At 38.2% G+C, this 27,000-nt stretch overlaps 1 protein-coding gene and 1 long non-coding RNA gene across 10 annotated transcripts in view; both read right to left on the minus strand.

Annotated features, from left to right (window-relative positions):
• Positions 1-25,031, minus strand: part of LOC122076521 (inositol hexakisphosphate and diphosphoinositol-pentakisphosphate kinase VIP2-like) — an 82,222-nt gene extending 57,191 nt beyond the window's left edge. For 2 of the 9 annotated variants that reach the window (XM_042641845.1, XM_042641855.1), the window contains exons 1-12: positions 24,877-25,030; positions 24,435-24,551; positions 24,221-24,280; positions 24,057-24,103; positions 22,615-22,698; positions 21,594-21,657; positions 19,154-19,307; positions 18,817-18,887; positions 18,228-18,332; positions 15,364-15,456; positions 852-926; positions 399-484 (exon numbers count right to left, since the gene is read on the minus strand). In XM_042641845.1, the coding sequence (XP_042497779.1) occupies positions 399-484; positions 852-926; positions 15,364-15,456; positions 18,228-18,332; positions 18,817-18,887; positions 19,154-19,307; positions 21,594-21,657; positions 22,615-22,698; positions 24,057-24,103; positions 24,221-24,280; positions 24,435-24,551; positions 24,877-24,918 (998 nt within the window). In that variant the 5' untranslated portion in view covers positions 24,919-25,030. Of the gene's footprint in view, positions 1-398; positions 485-851; positions 927-15,363; positions 15,457-18,227; positions 18,333-18,816; positions 18,888-19,153; positions 19,308-21,593; positions 21,785-22,614; positions 22,699-23,648; positions 23,798-24,056; positions 24,104-24,220; positions 24,281-24,434 lie in introns of those variants that run through there. The other 7 variants (XM_042641850.1, XM_042641846.1, XM_042641853.1 and 4 more) reach the window with 7 other exon arrangements.
• On the minus strand, positions 7,530-9,123 carry LOC122076523. The gene is made up of 2 exons (XR_006139502.1): positions 8,566-9,123; positions 7,530-8,456 (listed from the first exon to the last, which is right to left on the minus strand). It is a non-coding gene; the product is annotated as an uncharacterized LOC122076523 (long non-coding RNA).
• Positions 25,032-27,000: the final 1,969 nt, after the last annotated feature.

Below are 27,000 nucleotides of genomic sequence, written 5' to 3' on the forward strand. Positions count from 1 at the left end.
ACTGGCTTCAAACACTGTTACACAGAAACCCATCAGGCGTTTCCTAGGAGAAATATTTTCGAGGTGTCTCCTGTTTCTTTTTTTCTCTTGAGGATGCTTCCTATCAATATTAGCAATCCAATTTAAGGGGTGTTCCCAGTTTTGATGACATCTTTTTTTTGCTTCCGACTACCTATTTACTTCAAATATAATTCTTTCTTTTATTTCTTTTTCTCACTTGGTTATACTTTTGAGTATGGTAGGTGTTGTTTTTGTAGGGATGTCCACTGTCGGTCTTGTAACCATCAGCTATCATTCTTTCTGGGCCTTTCTGTGGCCTCATACTTTTGGTACGGATCAGAATAATCAAAAACTTAAATTATGGACGGAAGTTATAATCGATCAAATAAGAGAATTACTTGTGAGAGTTCTTCACAAAACTCCATCCATTCACATCACAAACATATGACCTTCCCTCAGAGCGTAAGAGATCAAACCCACAAACCTGCAAGTAACATTTACACAATAAATTCAGAAAAGCAAAATATGCGCAAGGAGTTCATACAATAAAGAAACAATCAACTCCTCCGAAGAAAAAATTCTCAAAAATCATGAAGGTAGTAAGTAGAAAACACACTACTGAGGCAGATCATCCTTAGTGATCCAGGTACGTCTCTAATGGATGACCAAACAAGCGGTCATTTGATAGAACATTGAACAAAAGTAGTACACAAGAAGACTATAATCAAGATTAGATATGCTTGAACTATTGTACATGTTAGGAAAGAACTAAAAATAAATGAAGAAGGAAGAAATGCAGAAAAGCTTTTATAAGAAACTTCAACAGAATGAGAAGATAATGATGACCATACCGCTTGCCTAAATGCAATGCAAACATCTCTTGCCATTTGCTTCTCAGCTGGAGTCAGTAGTACAGGATATCTCACCTACAAAAGGAATTAAGAACCTTAAGAATAAAACAAAAGTCATGCTTCAATCCTTCTAGAAATCGATATACAGAACAAACAGATGGCATGTCAGCTTATCCGTTATGTCTTCACTTATCAGTTGCTCCTTGCTTGCATGGTTGTCATGTCTCGGACAATACATATTGACAAACACAGTCCGGTGTTATCGAGATTAACCATGTCGATACGATACAAAACCAAGAAATAAAAATATTGATGTCCAGAACTGAATTGAACCAATACGCTCAATACAAAAGCTGCCAAAACCCCAAAAATCCCTGTTTTTTGAAAGAAATTTTTCCTATGTTGATTTTTATTCCAAAACCTACGTTGATCCTATCTAAACTCAAAAACAACCTAGGAGACTAGGAGGAGTGATTAAAAATGTAAAATTTGCAGTTACCAATACAGAATTGAATCACGTGGATCAAATCTTCTTGCTTAATTTCTTATTATTATTACTTATTAGTTGGTTTGATTTCATTACTTATTGCTTAATTATGGTGTACAATGCTTAAAAACTATAGATTTGCATGTATCATTAGCATATCCATGCGTATCAAAATGGATCTTAATCATATCTAGTGCGTCACCAATACATCTTCAAGACGTATCTTAAACCCAGATTTCCAATACGCTGACTGGTACCGATACTTGACATTTTGCTTCCTTGCTAAATTACCACCTTAAGAGAGACACAAAGAGAGAGAGAGAGAGAGAGTTGCAGTATAACCACTCTATGATCAGAAAACGACCATGGTATATCTTGGCTATAAAATCAGTGAAAAATTCGTACAGTAAGGGCACTAATACATTTATGTGTCTGTATGCGTTGGGGCAAACAATCATTTAAAATTCATTCTGATAGAAAGTTATAATGGTTTAAAACTTCTCCCTCATCAATCTGCAAAAGATCTCATACAGGCTTGCAACACTGGACGCAGTTTTAACCTTTTCAGTTCAAGGAAACAAGAGAAAAAGTTCTGAATAAGTGAACCCCCTTAAGAGAGAGAGAGAGAGAGTTGCAGTATCACCACCCTATGATCAGAACATGACCATGGTATATGTTGGCCATAAAATCAGTGAAAAATTGGTACAATAAGGGCACTAATACATACATGTGTTAGTATGAGTTAGGGTAAACAATTATTTAAAATGCATCCCGATAAACAGTTATAATCATGGTTTAAAGTATCTCCAGCCTAGTTATTAAATTCTCCAAATTATTCGAGGCCAAACAGAATTTTACCGAATTTTATGAATAATTCGGTCCGAATCCGAATCAAATAAAAAATTCTGAAAAATTCTCAAATTTTATTGACTTTTTAAAAATTCACGAATAATTCGGCCTAACCGGATTTTATCAGAATTATAATCGAATTTTATCCCATGTAAAAAAAAAATTATCTTGAATAAGTCAATAAGCCTTTAGAAAATAGTGTGATTATTATGCATTTATTATCCTAATGTTACTTTTCTTCTTTTTTTAACAGAAACCAACAAAGCTTATCTTTCCTGAGGTAATCTCTCACACTTCCACAAATAAATAGATAAATAAATAAATCTCACCCCATTTTGGTTTGATTAAGTCATACAGTCGTTACTCTCTCTAGTCTTTAAGGTGAACGTGTATGGTGGGTGACGTGGGTCTAGCTGAATTTGTGCTCAATCCCCCCTCTCAGTCTATCTTTCTCTGATTCAATTATTTGAGTAATAGGAAATGAGTTTAGAAAAAAAAAAAAGAGTTAAATATAATATTTTTATCTTTAAAATTTAAAATTTTAATTTTTATATCATTTGTATGTTATGTACATATAATAATTGATAGATAATATGAAACAAATATTGCAAATATTAAAAATAACATCAGAATTTTTTGTTTGCCTTTTATTTCTGTAAAAGAATAATTCCCGAATCCGAATCCGAACTCCAATTTTATTATCTCCACTTTTTTTACCGATATTTTGACCGAATCGTTGAATTAGTGAAACGAATTAATCCGAATAATTTCCGAATCCAAATTTAATAACTATGATCTTCGGTACCGATATGATACCCTCTGATACATATCTTAAATTTAGTCGACCGATACGGCGACTAATACCATTACTTTTTGTTACAATCCCAGATTCCTGTAACTAAACCAGTAAAGCAGAAAAAAAAGAAGAAGAGAAGAGAGAGAGAGAGAAAGAGAGAGAGAGAGAGAGAGAGAGAAGAGAGAAAGGAGAAATCACAGATAGTCTCATAAAGGGAAAGCAACCTGCGATCTGTCCAGAATGGGCTGATCGCAGGTCCTCTGTATGTATATATAGCAAAAATAGAAAAAAAGAAGGTTACAATAGTAATCCCCAACATAACCATATCCCTAAAGACCACAACTGGGGCTAATAGGACAAGAATGCCCCTATCGCCTTGGGAATTACAGTTAATCCCAGTATCGGGATTAGCACCTCTCGACTTCTATAATTTCAACACTACCCCTCAAGCTGGAGCATACACATCTCCCATTCTCAGCTTGGCACAACCACTGCGAAAACTATGAGCAAACAAGGACTTAATAAACATGTCAGTTAACTGATCTGTTGAAGGAACAAACGGAGTCTCAATCAGCTTCTTTAGAATAGCATCAAGAACAAAATGGCAGTCCACTTCTATGTGTTTGGTCCTCTCGTGGAAAATCGGATTACTAGTAATATACACTGCAGCTTGGTTGTCACAATACATCTTTATCGGCTTGGTCATTGGAAATCCCAACTCCAAGAGTAATGATTGTAGCCACATCAACTCTGCGGTGGTATGAACCATAGCTTTGCATTCTGCTTCTGCACTAGACCAGGCAATAGTTGTCTGTTTCTTGCTACGCTAAGTAATAAGATTGCCTCCAACAAAGGTACAGTATCCAGTAGTAGATCTCTGATCACTACTAGAGCCAGCCCAATCAGTATCAGAGTAGCCAACTAGTTCCATATGCCGATTAGGACGATAAATCAACCCTTTTTCAGGGGCACCTTTTAGATAGCGAAGAATACGGACCGCAGCATCCCAATGGGCTTTCTGAGGAGACTGCATGAACTGACTAAGAACTCCAACAGCATAAGAAATATCAAGACAAGTCACAATGAGGTAAATCAGCTTGTCAATCAAACTCCTGTACTGATGCAATCCTGAAAAGGTTCACCATCATCAACACCAAACTTTTGGTGAGGATCCATCGGAATATCAATGGGTTTGGACGTAACCATCCTAGTATCAGATAAAAGATCCACAACATACTTTCTTTGAGACAAATTGATCCCTTTCTTGCAGCGGATCACCTCAATCCAGAGAAAATAATGGAGATGACCAAGATTATTGGTCTGAAAATGGCGCTGGAGATGAGCCTTTACTTCAGAAATACCTGCCTCATCATTACCAGTAAGAATAATGTCATCAACATATACTACCAAGACCACCGGCTTGTCACCTCTGTGACGAACAAAGACAGAATGGTCATAATAGCACTAAGAAAAATCACACGTCACAATGGTGGCACTGAACTTGTCAAACCATGCTCGAGGGGACTATTTAAGTCCATAAATAGCCTTGTGCAAGCGACACACACGACTTGTACTCTCCCCCTAAGCAACATAACCGGGAGGTTACTCCTTATACACCTCCTGTAGATCACCATACAAAAATGCACTCTTGATGTCCAACTGAAACAACGGCTAATCAAGGTTGACAGCAAGAGAAATAAGAAGGCAAACAAAATTCAGTCTGGCAACCGGCGAGAATGTCTCAAAGTAATAAACACCATAAGTCTAAGTATACCCTTTAGCAACCAGACGGGCCTTTAACCGCTCAACAGAGCCATTAGAATGATACTTAACAGTGCACACCCAACGACACTTCACCAGATCCTTACCAGGAGGTAAATCTACCAGGCTCCAGGTACTACGACTCACGAGAACATCCATTTTTACATCCATGGCAGCCTTCCATCCAGGGATACGTAGGGCATCATTATATGTACGGGGAATAGGGTTTGTGGAAAAGGATAGTGCAAGGCCATGGATGGGAGAGGGAAGATGAGATAATAACATAAAGTTGTCAATAGGGTACACAACCATGGATTTCTGCGTGCAAGAACGTGTACCTTTACGATATACAATTGGTAAGTCATCAGGCAGAGGAGGAAGAGGAGCTTCACCAGGGGAAGATGGCAGTGGAAGGAGTGAATCTTCAGGAGTAATAACCTCGCCATCTGGCTGTCCAGTCTTCTTCCTACACTGATAAAACTGTAAGGGAGGTGAATCACTGGTATTAGGAGCATCAGGTAGAGGTATAAGAGAGGGTATGGGTGGAGGAGATGGAGAAGACCACTCCGGACTAGACTGGGACACCTAAGGAGAATAAAATAATGTGCCTTTAAAAAAGATCACATCAGCAATAACAAAGTTCCTGTGAGTAATGGGGTCATAACACTTATACCCTTTTCTGGGTACGAGAGTAACCCAAAAAGATGCACTTAGTAGACCTAGGGGATAACTTATCAACCTGCATATGTAAGTTATGGACAAAGCACACACACTCAAAGACGCAGGTGGAACAGGAAAACTCGGTAAATTAGGGAACATAATAGAGAATGGAGCCTTATCTAATAGGACAGAGGATGGCATGCGATTAATCAAACAACAAGCAGTTAAAACACCATCACACAAAAAATGTTTAGGAACATGCATGTGAATCATAAGGCCATGAGGAACTTCAAGAAGATGCCGGTTCTTGCGCTCTACTACCCCATTTTGTTGTGGGGTATAGACACAACTAGTTTGGTATATCATCCCATGGGTCATCACAAAAATCAGAAATATCAGTTTGAGCATATTCTAAAGCATTTTCAGAACGAAAAATTTTAATAAGAATGTCAAACTGAGTCTTTATTTCATTATAAAATCTTTAAAACACATGTAAAAATTCAGATCTATCCTCTAACATGTACAGCCATGTAAGGCGAGAATGATCATCCACAAATGTCACAAAATAGCGAAAACCAAATCTATTACTGACTCTGCAAGGATCCCATACATCATAATGGACTAAAGAAAATAAGGATGGACTACGAGACAGAGTGAGAGATGGGAAAGACACACGATGATGTTTACCCAACTCACATGCCTCACACTTTAACCTAGGGACAGACTTAAAACTAGGAAATAAAAGTTGTAACCTAGAAAGCGACAAATGACCTAAACGACAGTGCCATTGGAAAGGAGTCACATCTCCAACAGTCGTAGCAGCAACAGAAGAAGGACAACCATTGTTAAAGTAGTATAACCCATCATTTTCACGCCCTCCACTAGGGGTGTCAACGGTCCGGGTTGGTGCGGTTTCGGTCCGGTTCCACCGGTTTCGGTGTGACTTTGGAAGTGACCGAAATCGACCCATTAAGGATTTATCGGTTTCGGTCCGGTGTCGGCTTCGGTGCTGTTTGGGTTCGGGTTGGTACCGGTTTGGATTTATTAGGTTCATTTCGGTTTGGATCGGTTTTTTAAACCAGTATGGAGCCATTAGGAAACAACCAAATGATGAACTGTTGAACTTTGATTTCTTAAATCGATTTGTAACCGGGTTGGTTTTGGTTTTTGGTCTAGTTTGGATTCGACTTTCCATACAAATGTATACAAAACTATGCAAATTTTGATTTTTTTAATGAATTTTGGAGTGTTTCGGTTTCTTACCGGTTTGGTTTCGGTCCGGGTTTTGAGCCGGTTTCGGTTTGGTTTCGGGTTCATCCGGTTTTCGGTGCGGTTCGGTTTGGCTTTGGGGTTGCAATACTCGAAACCGAACCGAACCAATAAGGCTTCGGTTCGGTTTGGTCCAGGTTGTTATCGGTTCGGTCCAGCTGGTTTTACCGGTTCGGTTTAGGAATTGACACCCCTACCCTCCACCAATTGTCTTCCTCGTGTGAAGATCCTGAAAGACAAAGTAAGAAGGAAAGAATGTTACTGAGCAATTTAATGAACTGGTTAATTGACTTACAGAGAGAAGACTCAATGGAAATTGAGGAACATGTAAGACAGAAGATAAAATTAACGGATGGGGTAGGTGAAATAGTANAAAAAAAAAAAAGAGTTAAATATAATATTTTTATCTTTAAAATTTAAAATTTTAATTTTTATATCATTTGTATGTTATGTACATATAATAATTGATAGATAATATGAAACAAATATTACAAATATTAAAAATAACATCTGAATTTTTTGTTTGCCTTTTATTTTTGTACAATAATAATTCCCGAATCCGAATCCAAACTCCAATTTTATTATCTCCACTTTTTTTACCGATATTTGACCGAATCGTTGAATTAGTGAAACGAATTAATCCGAATAATTCCCGAATCCGAATTTAATAACTATAATCTTCGGTACCGATATGATACCCTCCGATACGTATCTTAAATTTAGTCGACCGATACGGCGACTAATACCATTACTTTTTGTAACAATCCCAGATTCCTGTAACTAAACCAGTAAAGCAGAAAAAAAGAAGAGAAGAGAGAGAGAAAGAAGAGAGAAAGGAGAAAGGAGAAATCACAGATAGTCTCATAAAGGGAAAGCAACCTGCGATCTGTCCAGAATGGGCTGATCGCAGGTCCTCTGTATGTATATATAGCAAAAATAGAAAAAAAGAAGGTTACAATAGTAATCCCCAACATAACCATATCCCTAAAGACCATAACTGGGGCCAATAGGACAAGAATGCCCCTATCGCCCTGGGAATTACAATTAATCCCAGTATCGGGATTAGCGTCTCTCGACTTCTATAATCTCAACACTACCCCTCAAGCTGGAGCATACACATCTCCCATGCTCAACTTGGCACAACCACTGCGAAAACTATGAGCAAACAAGGACTTAGTAAACATGTCAGCTAACTGATCTGTTGAAGGAACAAACGGAGTCTCAATCAGCTTCTTTAGAACAGCATCACGAACAAAATGGCAGTTCACTTCTATGTGTTTGGTCCTCTAGTGGAAAATCGGATTACTAGTAATATACACTGCAGCTTGGTTGTCACAATACATCTTTATCAGCTTGGTCATTGGAAATCCCAACTCCAAGAGTAATGATCGTAGCCACATCAACTCTGCAGTGGTATGAACCATAGCTTTGTATTCTGCTTCTGCACTAGACCAGGGAATAGTAGTCTGTTTCTTGCTACGCTAAGTAATAAGATTGCCTCCAACAAAGGTACAATATCCAGTAGTAGATCTCTGATCACTAGTAGAGCCAGCCCAATCAGTATCAGAGTAGCCAACTAGTTCCATATGCCGATTAGGATGATAAATCAACCCTTTTTCAGGGGCACCTTTTAGATAGCGAAGAATACGGACAGCAGCATCCCAATGGGCTTTCTGAGGAGACTGCATGAACTGACTAAGAACTCCAACAGCATAAGAAATATCAAGACAAGTCACAATGAGGTAAATCAGCTTGTCAATCAAACTCCTGTACTGATGCAATCCTGAAAAGGTTCACCATCATCAACACCAAACTTTTGGTGAGGATCCATCGGAATATCAATGGGTTTGGACGTAACCATCCTAGTATCAGATAAAAGATCCACAACATACTTTCTTTGAGACAGACTGATCCCTTTCTTGTAGCGGATCACCTCAATCCAGAGAAAATAATGGAGATGACCAAGATTCTTGGTCTGAAAATGGCGTTGGAGATGAGCCTTTACTTCAGAAATACCTGCATCATCATTACCAGTAAGAATAATGTCATCAACATATACTACCAAGACCACCAGCTTGTCACCTCTATGACGAACAAAGACAGAATGGTCATAATAGCACTAAGAAAAATCACACGTTACAATGGTGGCACTGAACTTGTCAAACCATGCTCGAGGGGACTATTTAAGTCCATAAATAGCCTTGTACAAGCGACACACACGACTTGTACTCTCCCCCTAAGCAACATAACCGGGAGGTTACTCCTTATACACCTCCTGTAGATCACCATACAAAAATGCACTCTTGATGTCCAACTGAAACAACGGTCAATCAAGGTTGACAACAAGAGAAATAAGAAGGCAAACAAAATTCAGTCTGGCAACCGGCGAGAATGTCTCAAAGTAATAAACACCATAAGTCTAAGTATACCCTTTAGCAACCAGACGGGCCTTTAACCGCTCAACAAAGCCATTAGAATGATACTTAACAGTGCACACCCAACAACACTTCACCAGATCCTTACCAGGAGGTAAATCTACCAGGCTCCAGGTACCACGACTCACGAGAACATCCATTTTTACATCCATGGCAGCCTTCCATCTAGGGATACGTAGGGCATCATTATATGTACGGGGAATAGGGTTTGTGGAAAGGGATAGTGCAAGGCCATGGATGGGAGAGGGAAGATGAGATAATAACATAAAGTTGTCAATAGGGTACACAACCATGGATTTCTGCGTGCAAGAACGTGTACCTTTACGATATGCAATTGGTAAGTCATCAGGCAAAGGAGGAAGAGGAGCTTCACCAGGGAAAGATGGCAGTGGAAGGAGTGAATCTTCAGGAGTAATGACCTCGCCATCTGGCTGTCCAGTCTTCTTCCTACATTGATAAAACTGTAAGGGAGGTGAATCACTGGTATTAGGAGCATCAGGTAGAGGTATAAGAGAGGGTATGGGTGGAGAAGATGGAGAAGACCACTCCGGACTAGACTGGGACACCTAAGGAGAATAAAATGATGTGCCTTTAAAAAAGGTCACATCAGCAATAACAAAGTTCCTGTGAGTAATGGGGTCATAACACTTATACCCTTTTCTGGGTACGAGAGTAACCCAAAAAGATGCACTTAGTAGACCTAGGGGATAACTTATCAACCTGCATATGTAAGTTATGGCCAAAGCACACACACTCAAAGACGCGGGTGGAACAGGAAAACTCGGTAAATTAGGGAACATAACAGAGAATGGAGACTTATCTGATAGGACAGAGGATGGCATGCGATTAATCAAACAACAAGCAGTTAAAACACCATCACACCAAAAATGTTTAGGAACATGCATGTGAATCATAATGGCATGAGGAACTTCAAGAAGATGCCGGTTCTTACGCTCTGCTACCCCATTTTGCTGTGGGGTATAGACACAACTAGTTTGGTGTATCATCCCATGGGTCATCACAAAAATCAGAAATATCAGTTTGAGCATATTCTAAAGCATTGTCAGAACGAAAAATTTTAATAAGAATGTCAAACTGAGTCTTTATTTCATTATAAAATCTTTAAAACACATGTAAAAATTCATATCTATCCTCTAACATGTACAGCCATGTAAGGCGAGAATGATCATCCACAAATGTCACAAAATAGCGAAAACCAAATCTATTACTGACTCTGCAAGGATCCTATACATCATAATGGACTAAAGAAAATAAGGACGGACTACGAGACAGAGTGAGTGATGGGAAAGACACACGATGATGTTTACCCAACTCACATGCCTCACACTTTAACCTAGGGACAGACTTAAAACTAGGAAATAAAAGATGTAACCTAGAAAGCGACAAATGACCTAAACGACAGTGCCATTGGAAAGGAGTCACGTCTCCAACAGTCGTAGCAGCAACAGAAGAAGGACAACCATTGTTAAAGTAGTATAACCCATCATTTTCACACCCTCCACCAATTGTCTTCCTCGTGTGAAGATCCTGAAAGACACAGTAAGAAGGAAAGAATGTTACTGAGCAATTTAATGAACTGGTTAATTGACTTACAGAGAGAAGACTCAATGGAAATTGAGGAACATGTAAGACAGAAGATAAATTAACGGATGGGGTAGGTGAAATAGTACCATGTCCTAGGACTGGTGTGGAAGCACCATTAGCAAGGATAACAGAATTGGAACTGGTACTAGTAGAAAAATTCTTAAAAAGTGATGACTTACCGGTTATATGGGCAGAGGCACCTGAATCAATGATCCAAGGAGTAGATGTAGTAGTAAGAAGGTCTGAGGTACCTGTGTGGGCTAGGGTAGCAACGGATGTGGACGCACCATTACATGTATTAGAGGATGCTCAAGAGTGTGCAAGCGCCGGAGCAACTGATTGATGTCATCGAGCAGATTGATAGCTAAATCTCCTGAAGAAGGTGTTGGTTTAGTGTCAACTGGAGCCATTGTGTCAGTACCATCATCTAACACTACATGATTAGCTAACTGTGTTGCCCACTCTGGTTTTCCATGCTTTGCCCAACAAGTCTCCATACTATGGTTGGGCTTTCCACAAAAAGTACACTGGCGAACTGTACGATCAGAGGGTTGTCTACTAGATCCTAGACCTGCCGACCCACGACCTCCCCCACAACCGCGACCACGTCCACAGTTGGCATAGAAGGCAGAATTGTCTTTGGAAGACTGATCAAGTTTTGTTGAAGAGGTAATTCACTGCAGTAGGTATCATTCAGAGTAGGCACAGTATCCCCTGCAAGTAAGTGACCCTTCACTGCCTTCAAATCATTGTTCAGATCAGCCAAGAATTTGGAGATGAAGAACTCGTTACGTTGAGCCTTCAATTTGTCAATGTCAGTGGTCAAGGGTTGGAAGACATTGAGTTTTTCAACCATATCCCTGAAAGTACTGTAATATTCTGAAAGCGGTTTATCTGACTGGTGAAACTGAAATAGTTTTTTATAGATATCATAGATATGGGTCATGTTCTTCTCCATAGAGTAGGTCTCCTTCAAGTCATTCCACACTCCCTTGGCAGTAGAATGAAACATAACATTGGCAGTGACATCTGGTTCCATACTGTTCCATAACCAAATTAAGATTAATGCATTCTCTTTCATCCATTGATTATAACCAATCTTAGATTCTTTAGGAGGATCAGAGGTGGTGTAATCATGCTTATCCTTTGCCATCAGATAAACCTTCACCGACTGAGCCCAAATGAGGTAATTCGAACTTCCCTTAAGCTTGATAGATGTAATTTGGACATTCACATTGTCCGATGCAGAGGAGGTAGTAGTAGGGATAGTAGTAGGGTTAGGAGTCTTGTTCTCAGCCATGAGAACAAAGAATAGTGACCAGCAAGTAGTCGCAGAGACAACCAAATAAGGAGTACACACCAACCAGATCTGATAAACAGCAGCCAAGTACGCAATCGAACCCCAAGAAACAAAAAAAAAAATTCAGGCGATAAGGGCTGCTGGTAGGGTAGAGTCGATCTTTGATGGGAGCACCAAAAGAGGCTTCAAAAGTCTAGTAGTTTAGGTAGATAGGTAGTAAACAGCAGTGACTTCAACAATCAAGCAGTAGAGGCTTCACACATAGGGCAGCAGCCACAAGAACACCAGAAATAGAGGCAGTGGCCATTAAAACCTGCAGAAAAGGGTTATCGGCTTCAACGACTTTAGGGGGTGTTTGGTTCGGTAAATCTTTGGGATGACATTCTTTAGAATGATAATTCTTAATTTTTGGAGTTATTTGGTTCCACTAGGATGACCCTCATAAGTGAGCACCCTACTTCCCATGAATGACCATATTACAAAGGATGTGTTCCAAATATGAGTTTACCTCAATACTTAAACTCAGATTTGAGCAATCTTTTTACCACCTAGTATAAAAGGAGAAAGCGGAAAGAAGTTCTCTACGGAAACCAATATCTCAACCCGTGAGAAACATGTACTAGCCTTAAGGCAACCAAACGATTTTTCAGAAAGAAACATAATTTAGAAGAATGTCTATCAAAAGATTGACATTCATATCCGATACATACACCATTTGATTTACCGAACCAAACACCCCCTTAGGAAACCAAGTCTGAATCCATGTAGCAATGGTAGAGTTGCCTGATTGTGCTTATATCACTATAATCAGGCCAAAAAATCAGAGTAGCAGCAGCAATAGGTGGCTGTGCACCAAAGAGGAATAGTGCAAGGTAGAGATCAGCAGAGAGTTCTGAACCAAATTCTTGATTTGATTACAGAAGCTCTGATACCATGTTACAATCCTAGACTCCTGTAACCAAACCAGTAAACCAGAAAAAGAGAAGAAGAGAAGAGAGAAAGGAGAAATCACAGATAGTCTCAAAAAGGGAGAGCAACCTACGATCTGTCCAGGATGGGCTGATCGCAAGTCCTCTCTGTCTATATAGCAAAAAAAGAAAAAAGGGTTACAATAGTACCCCCCCAACATAACCAAATTCCTAAAGACCACAACTGGGGGCCGATAGGACAAGAATGCCCCTATCGGCCCTGGGAATTAGAGCTAATCCCAGTATTGGGATTAGCGCCTCTCAACTTCTATAATCTCAACACTTTTAATCCTTGATCTTTAGCATATCTTACCGTATCTCCGATACCGATACTTTAATCCTTGGTTATAATGGTTTAAAACTTCTCCCTCATCAATCTACAAAAGATCATATACAGGTTTGCAACACTGGACCAGTTTTATCCTTTTCGGTCCAAGAAACAAGAGAAAAAGTTCTAATATGTTGGTATATTTCAAGAGTAGTTGTTTCTCATATTAAAGATTGGAAGTACAATATACAATTGCTTTACGCAACAGGTAGTCAAGGACTCAATGTAGTCCTAAGAAAACCAATTTGTGCATGTATAATTGCATGATGTCTACCATGACACTCCCAACATCATTAATGTACTTATGTCAACACAATATGATATTGATACTGTCACCAATTACCAGACATTTACTTCTACAATACAAATTTCTCATTTCAATTATACTATATTCAAAATACTTGTAATTTCAAACTTTGTTTTGCCACCCCCCCCCCTTTTTTTTAAGAAACATAACCCATCACAATCTTAAAAGAAAATGGTAAAATTACAAGCTCCATTATTTCTTTAGATGCAAACACATGAAGGAAAAAAACTGGTGTTGCACCCAGAAGAAAATCCAAAACCAAGGAAGATCTAAAGAGAAGCCAAAGGGTAAAAATAGGACCAAAAACACAGCCCCATCCAAACCTGTATAAGAATTTCCCAACAACACAGCCAATGCTTGTTCCTACCAAATACAGGAAACTCTCAAAACAGCACATAAAGCCCAAGCTCCAAAGCCCCACCCCTAACCACATCCAAGAGAAGGATGAAATGTAAGAGCAAGTGATTAATATATCAGATGGGAAACTCATACATGTACCATGTCCAAAAGCCTTTAGAAATTAAGATTTAGATTCCCTGACTACTGTGTCATGTCCATATTGGTATTTGTGTCTAGAAGCCTCAGATGGAATGTTGAACTAGATAAGTACAACCATGAAAAAAAAGAGCAACCCAGTGCACGAGGCTGCCGCTACTGCAGGACTCTGGGAGGGGCAAAGGTACACACAGCCTTACTAATTGAATAAAAAAAGTATAATCAAATTAGAAGTCAATGCCTTTTCCACAACAAAGAAGTGGATTTGATTCACTCAGCAGTAAAGTCAGGGTAAAAACCAAGGAAGGTTTAAAGAGAAGCCAAAGGGTAAAAATAGGACCAAAAACACCGCCCATCCAAACCTGTATAAGAATTCCCCAACAACACAGCCAATGCTCGTTCTTACCAAATAAAGGAAACTCTCAAAACAGCACATAAAGCCCAAGCTCCAAAGCCCCACAAATTCCCAAACCACATCCAAGAGAAGGATGAAATGTAAGACCAAGTGATTAATATTATCAGATGGGAAACTCATACATGTCCCATGTCCAAAAGCCTTTAGAAATTAAGACTTGGATTCCCTGACTACTGTTACATGTCCATATTGGTATTTGTGTCTAGAAACCTCAGATGGAATGTTGAACTGGATAAATACAATCACTGAAAAAAAAGAGCAACCCAATACACAAGGCTCCAGCTACTGGAGGACTCTGGGAGGGGAAACTCATACATGTACCAAGTCCAAAAGCCTTTAGAAATTAAGACTTGGATTCCCTAACTACTGTTTCATGTCCATATTGGTATTTGTGTCTAGAAACCTCAGTGGAATGTTGAACTGGATAAATACAATCGCTAAAAAACAGTGCATCAGGCTCCCGCTACTGCAGGACTCTGGGAGGGGCAAATGTATGCAGTCTTACTAATTGAATAAAAAAATTATAATCAGATTAGAAGTCCATATATTTCCACAACAAAGAAGTGGATTTGATTCACTCATAGCAGTAAAGTCTGGGTATAAGTCATTGTAGATACCAATAAACACAATTCCAGTGGGAATTAGCTCCATTATTTTCATTTCCTCAGATGGTAAGCACATAAAGAGATATTGTAAGCATTGAAAACAAATCCAGTGTTCAATACCATGAACCATAAACAACAAAGTGTGATACTGAATCCAAATAGACTAAAAACTGAAAATGCAAAAAGTACACTCAGTTTGGCATGTAAGATAAGATGTACTCATGTTACTTACTTCTTTTCCATCAAGATTCCTCAAGACTACACCATCAACAACAGGAGACTTCCTGGCCTCAGCATGTGCATACTCTGGACCAACTGTATACACCTGTAATGGTATCACAAGAAGTCTATCTAAGCTCTCATACACTTTTTAAATCAGAAATGAAGGAATAGTTGCATAATGCAGAATATAAAAATACCAAAATGGATAAAAATAAGAAAAGTATTTCATGGTTCTAACCACAAATTTTCAGGAACATATCTGAAGGATTCAATATGGGGTGCATAACCAGTATCTACTTGACCAAAGGGGGAAAAAAAGGATTCACAGTGAAATATGTAGTAAGAACATAACCAGCATCAAACATGATACCTCTGACAGAAAAGTTTAAACATGGAGACCAACAATGGGAGAAGAAAAAAAATTAAGAAATCGTAAGATACAAAATTTCCCTTAAATCAGTATAAGAAGTTTCGCTTGAATATAGACTAAGCATTCTAGTGGGATTGTCAACATTTAGTTGATCGGGACTCAATTTTTGGGAGACAGCAGAATAAATGGTACATATCTATGCTCTCAAGAAGAAAGTAAAATATTAATCATAAGAACAAGCAGGAACTTGATATGCAATAGAGAGAGAGAGAGAGAGAGAGTAAACCTAAAATACAGAAAACTCGAAAAAAAAAATTTGATATTAACCAGCTACTGCATGCATTTTTTATAGTTTCTTCCTCAAAATGAGATGGTCAACCTTAACAAACTTTTAAAGGAACACAAACACTCAATTTCTACAACCATTACCCTAGAAGTAGTCACATGATGAAAGTGAATGCATCACAAGGACAACATGCTGCATATCTCCTCCCTCATCACTTAGTAGTACTACGCAAGAAAAAGATAACACAAATATAACATATAACATCTTTAAAGCTTCCCTTCAGATGGAGTATAGAAATCACAAGAAGTAAAGAACAACCAACTTAAGGGTACACACTTCCTCATCAACTACTTCATCAACCTATAATGAAAACCTCCCTGCAATATGAATGACTGCTTGATCATCACAAATTAAATCTAGTGTGTCCTCAACTTTAGAACTAAATAATTCTAAGAAGCCAATTCAATCAAATTAACTCACAAACATCATGCCATGACACAGTATTCTACTCCTACAACTGATTGCTACAGCATGTTTCCTCTCGTTGTTTCATTAATGAGGCTTCCTCCAACAAAGGTACAATTAGCGGTGGTAGACATTGTATATTCGTATCTAAAGGAAATAATCCCAATCAACGTCTATGTACCTCTACATGGCTAGATGTTCATTAAACTCTACAAAATTCCTTAGACTGGTCTTCTGTTGAGCTATTGGATGGGTAAAATAGCATACCATATGGCATATGACTACCATGAGGATACTGCATGAAGAGACTACAGAGACGGCAAAAGTGATACCTTCCCAAACAGTTGTTAACTAAGTTAACTTAAACCATTTACAGTAGCTACCTACTACAAATTAGCAAGCTCAACAACAAGGCCCCTTGGGGAGATGCAATCAACAAAAATTCATGCAGCACAGGGCCACAGACCATAAAGTTTTGACTTGGGAATGGTAGAGACATATAGTTGCACCTAAAAACAGATTCCAAACCCCATATAAACAGTTTCAGCTAGCAGCAACAACAGCATAAGGTGGAGTCACTGCAGTTCCATACAATCTCTAAGCTGTGTAAAAATAGCATATTTGAACCACCTTCATAAGAACATAATAGAAGGGAATGCAACCTCCATAGATAAGCAAAGGGCATACCAGCTATATTTTCCTACAAAAAGACTACTTAGGAGGAAACTCTCTTAAGGTCTTAACCATTGGATGATCTACTTCATAAATAGTGAATCGAGGCCACCCAATAATGTCAAATTAGGGATGACATATTCCCCTGCCAGAAGCCATTGAAACTTAAGAAAATAGAACACCTATTAAATGTGAATGTCCACTTGCGAAGAGAGGCATCTCATGAAACTTCTGAACTTTCAGCCCATATGCACAGCAGTTCCTTCTCCGACATCAAAGACAACCTGACTTGTGACTCCTCATGATGGGCCAAGCATGCATCTTCACTCCCCAAAACAATAGAAGCTGGCCTCTAACTCACCAGGAATTCCAGATGAAACAGCATTCTGACCACTAGAATAGCTACAACAAAATTTTCTATAATTTCAAGTTTGAAAGCAACATAATGAAATAGATGCTGAAAATCAAATAAGCATTTCCCTAAATTGAATATGCACGTAATGCCATTTTTTCCAATAAATACAGCCCCTTCAAGATGCATATCCAAAAATCCTTTAAGAAGAAGCATCACATCACGCTGTATAGGCCACCAATAGGCTGAGGTGGAACTTATTGGAGCCTGGGCCTAGAAATTGAAGTTGTCTCGAATTACCCAGCCTACATCTCTGTCGGAATAAACATAAGCATAAGCATATGCATTTTTTCCAATACAGCTCTTGGGTTGAGGTTCCACAATGAAAGCTTCCCCAACTCCCATTCCATCAGCAACAAAAAAGAAATTTTCATAACTATAGTTGAGAAAAAGAATATAAAAGTAAAGAGATATCTGCGTCTCGAAGGCGGTAGCTAGTATCCCTGCAAGTTGTTGCAGGATCCCAGGAGACCAAGGCTCGAGCTTCCGGCTGTTCACCACCCCCCAAGGCCCTTTTCCTGTCCCCTCTCTGATATACCTGTGACTTTCTACATTAATTAAGGGTTTGGATCAAAAGAAATGTGTATTTCCCCATATATTTGTTATTTGCAATATCAGTAGGCTAAGAAGTCCATTCACCAAAAGAAACAAATGCATATATTAGACAACCTTGACATCTGTTCCTCCAGTTGGCATGAACTCCTCATATATATAAGAGCCTTCACGTCTTACTCGTCGAACCTCTTGATGAAATTCACTTGATCGGTTACCAACCTGCAATCACAAATTACAAATAAAGAAAGAAAGGTTTCTTAATCCAGCAACAGAGCTCCACAATAAACTGAATCATGAACATTTCCTATGAATGCATTAAAAAATAATTGAAGAGATCAGCATGGCCATAATGCCAAAATGGAAATGGGTCTAAAAAAATGCCCAAAAGGACCCAAAACGTAAAAATGATATCTAATGGGAAATCAATGTTCTGCATTACCATATGACCCAAGTTTACTAAAGCTTCAAATAAACCATCCATTAATCGGTGTCCTCAATGGGGTCAGAAATTATATTGTTTAGATCCTCCAAAGTTAAAAATATTTCAAAGTCCCTTATTATGTAGCCTAGCTTATTCTTTAAATGTTTCAAACTATTTTAGGATGTAACCTGAATTATTCAACAATTCTAAGGCAAGTATTAAGACACAACATATGACCATTTTAATGCAGAAAGCAATCATATTGTAAAGAAAATGATTCACCTTTCGAAATAACTCCTTCATACCCCCGCCTGCTGAACTGGGATAGTATATCATTATACGGTGATCATCCCCTTCACAACAGCACAGCTGGTGAGCCATTATTGCATATGCATATTGAAAGGGTAAATAGACCAAATGAATGCCAATAAAAAACAGTAGAATATATGATCATTTGAATTTGAACAATTAGGAACAAAGTTGTATTCACCAAAAAAATCCACCATGGTTTGGTTTTCACTAACGCAAGAATGTCCGACTCCAGAGAAATAAAGTTCATCATAAGAAAGTTGACACCTTTCTCCACACAAAGAGTGAACAATAAAGGCAAAGAACTCACCATCAATAGGTTTCTCCACAAATGGCTTCCAGAAGCGCTCACCATGAACCTCAACATAATCTTCTTGCTCAATAAAATAATTCAGCTCTTGGTAAGGGTATTCCCTATTTACTAGAGCATATCTTGGAACAGGAATTCCAAACATTTCAAGACACTTGATTCCAAAAAAATGTGTGTTAGTCTTCAAATATTGAATTGTTACAATGATAGAAGAAATCAATCAAATAAATATGCCACATCATAAAATACATAATAAAGTCTACTATCTTTTAAGGAAAATGTTACATGATTACCCTGAAAACAGATGGTTGCTACTTGCTAAAACAAATTAAATTAATGGGCATTTGGTACGGCATCCATGATCAAGATCCAGTAGGACTTGTTTGGTATCCAATTCATGATTGAGAATCAACGATTGCAAAATGGCCTGGATTGTGATTGAGGTTAATAACTCAACCTGGACTACTAGATTGAGAATGTTGGAATGGAATATGTCAAGGTGTGCCTAAACCACTTAAGTATACTTAATGTACACCTCTGCCACCACTTGTAATGGTTCTTGGGTGAACATGCACAGGGAAACCTCCTCCAATATTAGCCTTTGGAAGACTGCATTTGAGAAGGATGAAGCCACTAACAAGTAACACAACTGAATCCAGGGACAGTGCAATTTGGACTTATCCACCTCCCCCCCCCCCCCCAAAATGTCAAATCTCTCTTTCACTAACTGTTCTACAAACCACTAACAGTGATCCATATGCAATTTCGATCCTGAATACTAAACCAACACATGGTGTATCCAAATGCAATTTGCATCCTGAATACCAAAAACCCTATATTGTGATACAAGACTGAGAATCCTGGATTGCTTAAAACACCTTCTTAACCTGGTCTATTAATTTCCAACATTAATTTGCTTAAAAGTTCACATAAGGAGTTGCAGGATATCATATGGCAAGATCTAGTTTAACATGATTACATTTTATTTATTCATAGTAAAGATTGTAAACAGAGTATGAATATATTTACGATGCACCTAGGTTTTGCAAATCTGACACAGAGAACTGAAGTTCTTCTGGATTAAGCGCCTCGCTAGGAATTGAGAACCTTCAAAAGGTTTTAGACCTTACAGTTGGAATTTAATAGTTGCAAGGAACTAAGGAAGAGGAGAAGGTGTCGGTGGAACTTGTTGGGAGAGGATCGACTCTCCCTCCTCCCTATATTGATTCACTTAACCATTAATGAGAGGAAATTAATGAGGTAAAAATAAAAAAAGTAAATGTAAAAAATGTAAAAACACATTACAACATAATGGGCATGTACCTAAGTACCCTTATTAACTCTTAACACTTACCCAGACTCCATGACCCAGAGACAAAAAACTGAAAAGAGCCCTGGGCCAAGCCAACCTGGCTTGAGTATTCCATAAAAATGGTCAACTCAATGATGCCAGTGCATAGTTGGTATGTGATTTTGTTGTTAATGGGAAGCTAATTCAAAATTATCTTTTCTTTTAGGTAAATAAAACAACTAGATATTATGAAATCTACACTTAGTTTCCGAATAAAAGGTTCAAATTTTCAAACTACTAGTCATTCTAAGGTAGCTTTTAAACCTTTGAGGTTCTGTTTTGATAAGGACTCCCAACAATCAAGGGTTAAATATCCATTAACATAATTAACCATTTCTGTTTCTTTTCCTAAACCAAATCCAAATCAGTTAGGTAGTGGCTCCCACACAACAGACCAAATAGTATTTGGACTGCCAGGATCAGGTGATCCAACAAAAAGTGGATGATCTAAATGAATCTGTTGATATTGATGTAAGCTATGGAGGCTAAAGAGCCTTCCAGGCCATAGCGAGTTAGCAATCCAACAGCTACATAATATGCAACTTGTCAAACCTTCAACAACGCAGACACTATGTACCTACTTTTACTCATGAGGCAAGAGCCATTTCAATTGAAGTGGATAAAAGTAAGCTGCAGCACAGTAATAGAAGAGTGCATCCTAAACATAGACCATTATAAGTACATATAGAGAGTTAACACATGTTCCTTCTTACAGAAGCAGTGAATCCTGAATAAAGGAAATGGGTGAAAGCTAAGGGGATGAAATTGATAGTTGGTTTACTGAATGTTATTGCCACAGTTCTCCTATTGCAGTTTGTTCCTTTGACTTCTGGTTCTAGTTGATGCAACCAAGGTTTTAAATATTCCTATGTCATGTAACAGAAAATCTGTCCACAGGAAGAAGATGCAATATGATACAAATCAAAGTGCAGCCGATAAGGGTAATAATCTAAAAGGTTAAACACATTCCTAGGTTTTAAATATTCCTATGTCATGTAATAGAAAATATTACTACAGGAAGAAGATACAATACGATACAAAATGAAGCGCAGCCCATAAGGGCAATAAGCTAAAAGGTTAAACATGTACCTCGTATACCTTCCTTCGGTCATGAAGAAGATGCTGTGGTTCCAACTCATTAACCAGAAAGGGCCTAAAAGCATCAACAGAAAATATTATGCAGTGCAGTGCAAAGTAGCACCAAACATCAATACCTCCCTTTACAAGATGCATAATAGCTATACCGAAAGCGTCTCAGTGTCTGCCACCAGTATATGGAACTGCACTGAAAAAAATATAATATCTTGTAGAAAGTAGCAACACTATTGTTTAATTGGTCCCATATGGAAAGATCTCAGGGGAGGAAGGAAGATATAGAATAATTATTTGAAGGCGTTGAATTATACTAACAAGGCATTTAAGTGTATAACTGAAAATTACAGCTTGCAGGAGTCATTACAACTATAAAGAAGTAAATAATGTACCTACAAGGATACCACACGAATCTTACAAAAAAAAAGTAAGGGAATTATGAATTAAGAAAAGCAGTAACCCAATTCTACAAGCTTTTTCCCAAAGAAAATGGTGTCGGCTACATCAATTCTGTTCTCCATTCAACTCTCTCTCTCTCTCTCTCTCTCTCTCTCTCTCTCTCTCTCTCTCTCTCTCTCTCTCTCTCTCTCTCTCTCTCTCTCTCTCTCTCTCTCTCTCTCTCTCTGTGATGAATAAATAAAATCATTACCAAGCAAGAGAAGGATATACAAGGGGGGAGAAGAGGAGCCCAAAGGCTAGATCCCTCAAAGGAATAAAAACCACTCACAATACAAAAGGAATAAAGGACTAGCCAACTACCGAAAAGCAAGGGGACATCAAGGGGGGAGATAACGAAAAGAGGGAGACCCCAAGAAACAACAGTGAGCCTATTCCTTGGAGTGTCACTTCAACTCTATTTAAGTCACGTTAGTAGTCAAGCATTGGCTACTCATATCTTTTCTCACTATGTCATCCAAAGTGTGATAAAAAAGCATAAATTATCTGAACAAATATAACTAGTGCAAAAGAAAAACACACACACACACACACACACACACACATACGCAACAGAACTCACTTTCGTAAAGTGGCATAAGCTTCTGCCTTTTCAAGGGGATAACCGGTGGAGTAGAAGGCAATCAAGCAATCACAAATCGGCCAGCTGAAACAGGCAGTAGTCAGTGAACAATCTGGCCATTCATTAATTACCATCTGATGAATAACAAAGTTGCAATTACCTTGACATAATGATGCCAGAGAGAAAAGATGTAATAATCTAACTAAAAGTATCACTTATTAACAGAAAAGGATCATATGTGACAATAAATCATAAGCTTTTATAAACGGACTTCATGCAAACAGTTTGATAGAGATGCATACATAATAGCATAAAAGGAACAATGTAAGGCTTGAACAGGAAATCAACACTCAATGGAAAAATATATTGGTAAGAAATATGTGCAAAATAATAAGAAATTATAAGAGAGAAAAAAGGAAGGTTGCACTGTCCAGGTTGGGTAGTCACCGTAAGAGAGAGAAGAAAAACTACAGAAAATTATAGGGAAGTGTTCCCTGTGAGGGATCTTAGCCCCTGGGCAAAGGAAGTTCAACAGGGGCGTCATTTTGCATTTCATGGCCACACTCCCCAACAGAAACCATTTTCCCAAAATTTGTTTAACATTTGTATGGATGCACCCACTTGCAACTGTAAAACATCCCACTGACAAAAAAATCACTCCTACAGAAACAAATCTTCCTTCTTGAATACAAATAATAAATATGCTGAAATCAAAATCACATCCAATATGCACCCAAAACAACACCATAAAAATCTGTATGCAATCTCAACTGCACACATTTATAGTCAGAACTATCAACCAAGTTCACAATGGAAAAAACATACAATTTCATAAATGGAACTTAGCCAATAGCTCTTGCCAAACCTAAAATGACAACTAATCCACCCTAAAAATAAAAAAGATTCCCCACAAATGTGCACCATGTTGGAGCCTTGATCATAGTTCTCCATATTCATTTTTAAGCAAACCTCTCTCCTCTCCAAAACTCCCCGCCAACAAAAAAAAAAGGAAAAACAGTGATCAGAAGTTATACCTAAATTTCATAATGTTTTCTCCGCGCACAATTCACCAAGCTTTGTAACGCAACTGGCAGACCTCAATTCATTGACTGAATCAGGAAGTTCAGGCCTCTGAATTTGATCAATGCCAAGATCTCAGTCAGGTTCAATAATTATCTTTCACCTAGAATTTGGTTATTTACAACTTCAGTAGCAGAATCAACTGAAGTTAACTTTTTGATCTTCTGCCTATATGATGTCCATCATGTTACTCGGTTGGAATCATCAAGCAGGGAATAAAATTCCGGGATTTTAAGTGGCAGACATCATAATCATCTATTTGAAATCGTTAAAAAGCTTGTCCGGTATTACATCCATCGTCTCTTACTTCAAAAGATATGCGGCAAATAATGCACATATTTGCTCAAACTATGAAAGCTTACCTCTCAACTGGATCCTCAAGAATAACCTTGTCTCCAAAAAATATGATCTGCAACGTGCAGGGAAAGAGATCAGCATCCAGAAAGAATTGAAAGCAGAGGAAGACTATCAGCAAAAAGGAAAAAAAAAAATCCCTCCGCATTGAATTCCACAACCGATTGGATACCTCAAATTCACCAAATGACTGTAGTCTCTCAAGGATCTGTCCCATGGGAGCGGAGAATACCTGATATAATAAAATGAATCAAGTTAAAACGAACAAAATTTTCTGTAACAAAAGAAAACAGAGTACCTTCCCTGCTGCCATGTCGAAGGCAAACAGGAAGAGGAAGCGATGGAGAAAAGCACATATATCTAGGTTTGGGAAAAAGGAAAAGAACCTCCGGCCCGCATTTCACCTTCTTTTCCATGACGCAGACACCAATCTTTATCTTCGTACCAACATTTCCCTCCGAATCCGCCATCTCTTTCTGTTTTCCTCTCCTTCTATGTTCTATCTGCAAACCTCTTCTGCTTGTTTATTGATTTTTATTTTTTTTTTCTACGTTTTAAGACACTAAAGATTCTGAATCAAACCAGTCCTTTTAAAGAACTCCTCTTTTCGAGTCAAAGAAACACGATAATTAAAAAAATTATAAACAGAAAAAGAAAAGAAACGAAATCAAAAGGTCGCCGCCATTAACGACCACTGAGAATTCTTCTTTTCTGTTAAGAGTCTTGATAAATCTTAACCGACAAAAAACATGAACGGAAAAGATAAAGAAAAATCAAGAATGAATCTGAGTCGGCGGAAATCGTAATCAGAAAGATGATTAAACGCACCGGCTGTTTCCATTGTGCTTGGTTACCAAATTTCGCCTGCATATACGATATATATAAATTTCGTTTGAGTGTGACTGACGAGAGAGAGAGAGAGATGCGTCACTTTAACACTCGAGTGAAGCACTGAGCCAACGATTTGATAAAATAGTTGAGATTTGGATGTTAGTCCATTTTCTGATTTATAGGTTTTTTTTTATTATTATAAATAATATAATAATATTTTATTAGAGACAAATTTGAAATTCTAGAATATGCAAAGAGAGAATTTGCCTTTTATGGATATCAGTATCAGAGACGGACGTGGAAAGCTTCAGCCTTTCGGAGTTCACACCCCAACGGCATGAATATGCGCTTAAAATTTTGAAATCCCGAAAAGCTTTAACCGACTTTACAAAAGTGCGCCTCGCTTTTCGTTTGGTAAACGAGGATTTTGGGTCTTTTCACGATGGTACGCATAAGGACCACTTGACTCGGAGTGATACCAGGACCGCTTGATTAGGAATGATTCCAGGTTCAGATTGGGGAGGAAAATCAAGATAGTCAGGGTTCCTGATGTGTGGGGAAGGGTTGATGATTGGCTCGCGAGCTTGATTCCGCGATCACAACCAGGAGACCATGGCCATGGTCATGGTCATGCCATACACATCCATGCCCATGACCATGACCATGACCATGACCTTCCATATCCTCTAATTTTATACAGGGAGACGAGTGATCTCTGAGTTGGTGATGTGCTCTTATTCAAAAAAAAAAAAAAAAAAATGGTGGTAATCTTGGTCGACTCTCCGGTCTTTCTCACTTCCCAATCTTACATCCTATATTCCCCCAGCCGTACTTGGGACCCACCTTGACCACCTCGTGCGGCTGTCGCATTAGTAGCCCAGGGTCCTTGACCGAATTCTATAAAAATAAATAAATAAATTGGAAGTAAGGAGGAAAGTATAGGGTGAAGAAAGAATACGCACGTCTTCAACTTGAATACAACGTACATAATAAACTTTTTTTGCAATTTTATATATACGGCAATGTTTCCTTTGCGACCATTGAAAGAGCTTCCCTACACAACCTGTCTACTTTAAGTTCGTGTACAAGGCCAACCTAGTAAAATAATTATTGAGCAACAGAATCCAATTTCCTTTGGACCAAGATTAGTGACTATCGTACTTTTTTTTTTCCTGATGTTAACGATTATGATACTTGATATCCTATCTTAATCCACTATTTCTTAGTTTTAAGATCCGCTTAAGTTCTTACCAAAATAATAATAATGGGCTTGAGTTTTCCTTTAACTAGAGTGACCAATGATAATGTCACGTTATAATTAAACTTTTGGGTTCATCAATCAATTCTCATCCCCCAATGTTCATGGTTTAAAATACTTTTTTACAATCCAATAAGAGGGTCAAATGGAACGGGTGAAGAGATTCAATCTTCAATGTAGGTAGAGAGAAATTGGATTCTGTTGCGTCAAAAAAGTGATCAATGGATATTGTTGTCTTGCACATATAGATCAAGTCAATAGAGAACTGGAGCATACTCCAGGGAGATTTTTCAACGCTTAAGTTATTATTTCTTGCAATAGTAATGAAGAGGGGTGAGGAGAGAGTAGTAGAGTATGAATTAGTGAAGTGAATCGTATCTTAGGGGTATTCCTCTATTTATGGTGTAAGGTTCCTTTAGATGGTACGTTATTCGTTCTCCCAAGTGACGAAAAGGTTGTATCATGGTTATTTTTTACTAGTCTCCTTACTTTGGCGTGGGGAGTCCTCCCTAAGTGGATTAACCTCATTCTCACATTTATGAAATATTGGAGTTGAGTATGAGTGTGTCATGAATAAATTGTGGGGATTTTGGAAATTTTACGATTTGACGTGATTTTTCTTCCTTTGACAATGTCTTGGACAGTTTGCGTTTATTCTCTTGTGCCATGTGACGATCATCTATTGATATGATAATTTTTTAGTATATCAAATCCTTCCTTTAATAGATAAATGGAAATCTACAAATTTTTAATTGCAACTAACTGGTATGGGACAAATATTAAGATGATAGTAATAACTGTATTTACAATAGACCATAAAATTCCTAATCCAAACAAAAAAAAACAATAGACCATAAAATCAC

This window comes from Macadamia integrifolia, chromosome 4 (assembly GCF_013358625.1).
Source record: "Macadamia integrifolia cultivar HAES 741 chromosome 4, SCU_Mint_v3, whole genome shotgun sequence".
Classification (NCBI taxonomy): domain Eukaryota; kingdom Viridiplantae; phylum Streptophyta; class Magnoliopsida; order Proteales; family Proteaceae; genus Macadamia; species Macadamia integrifolia.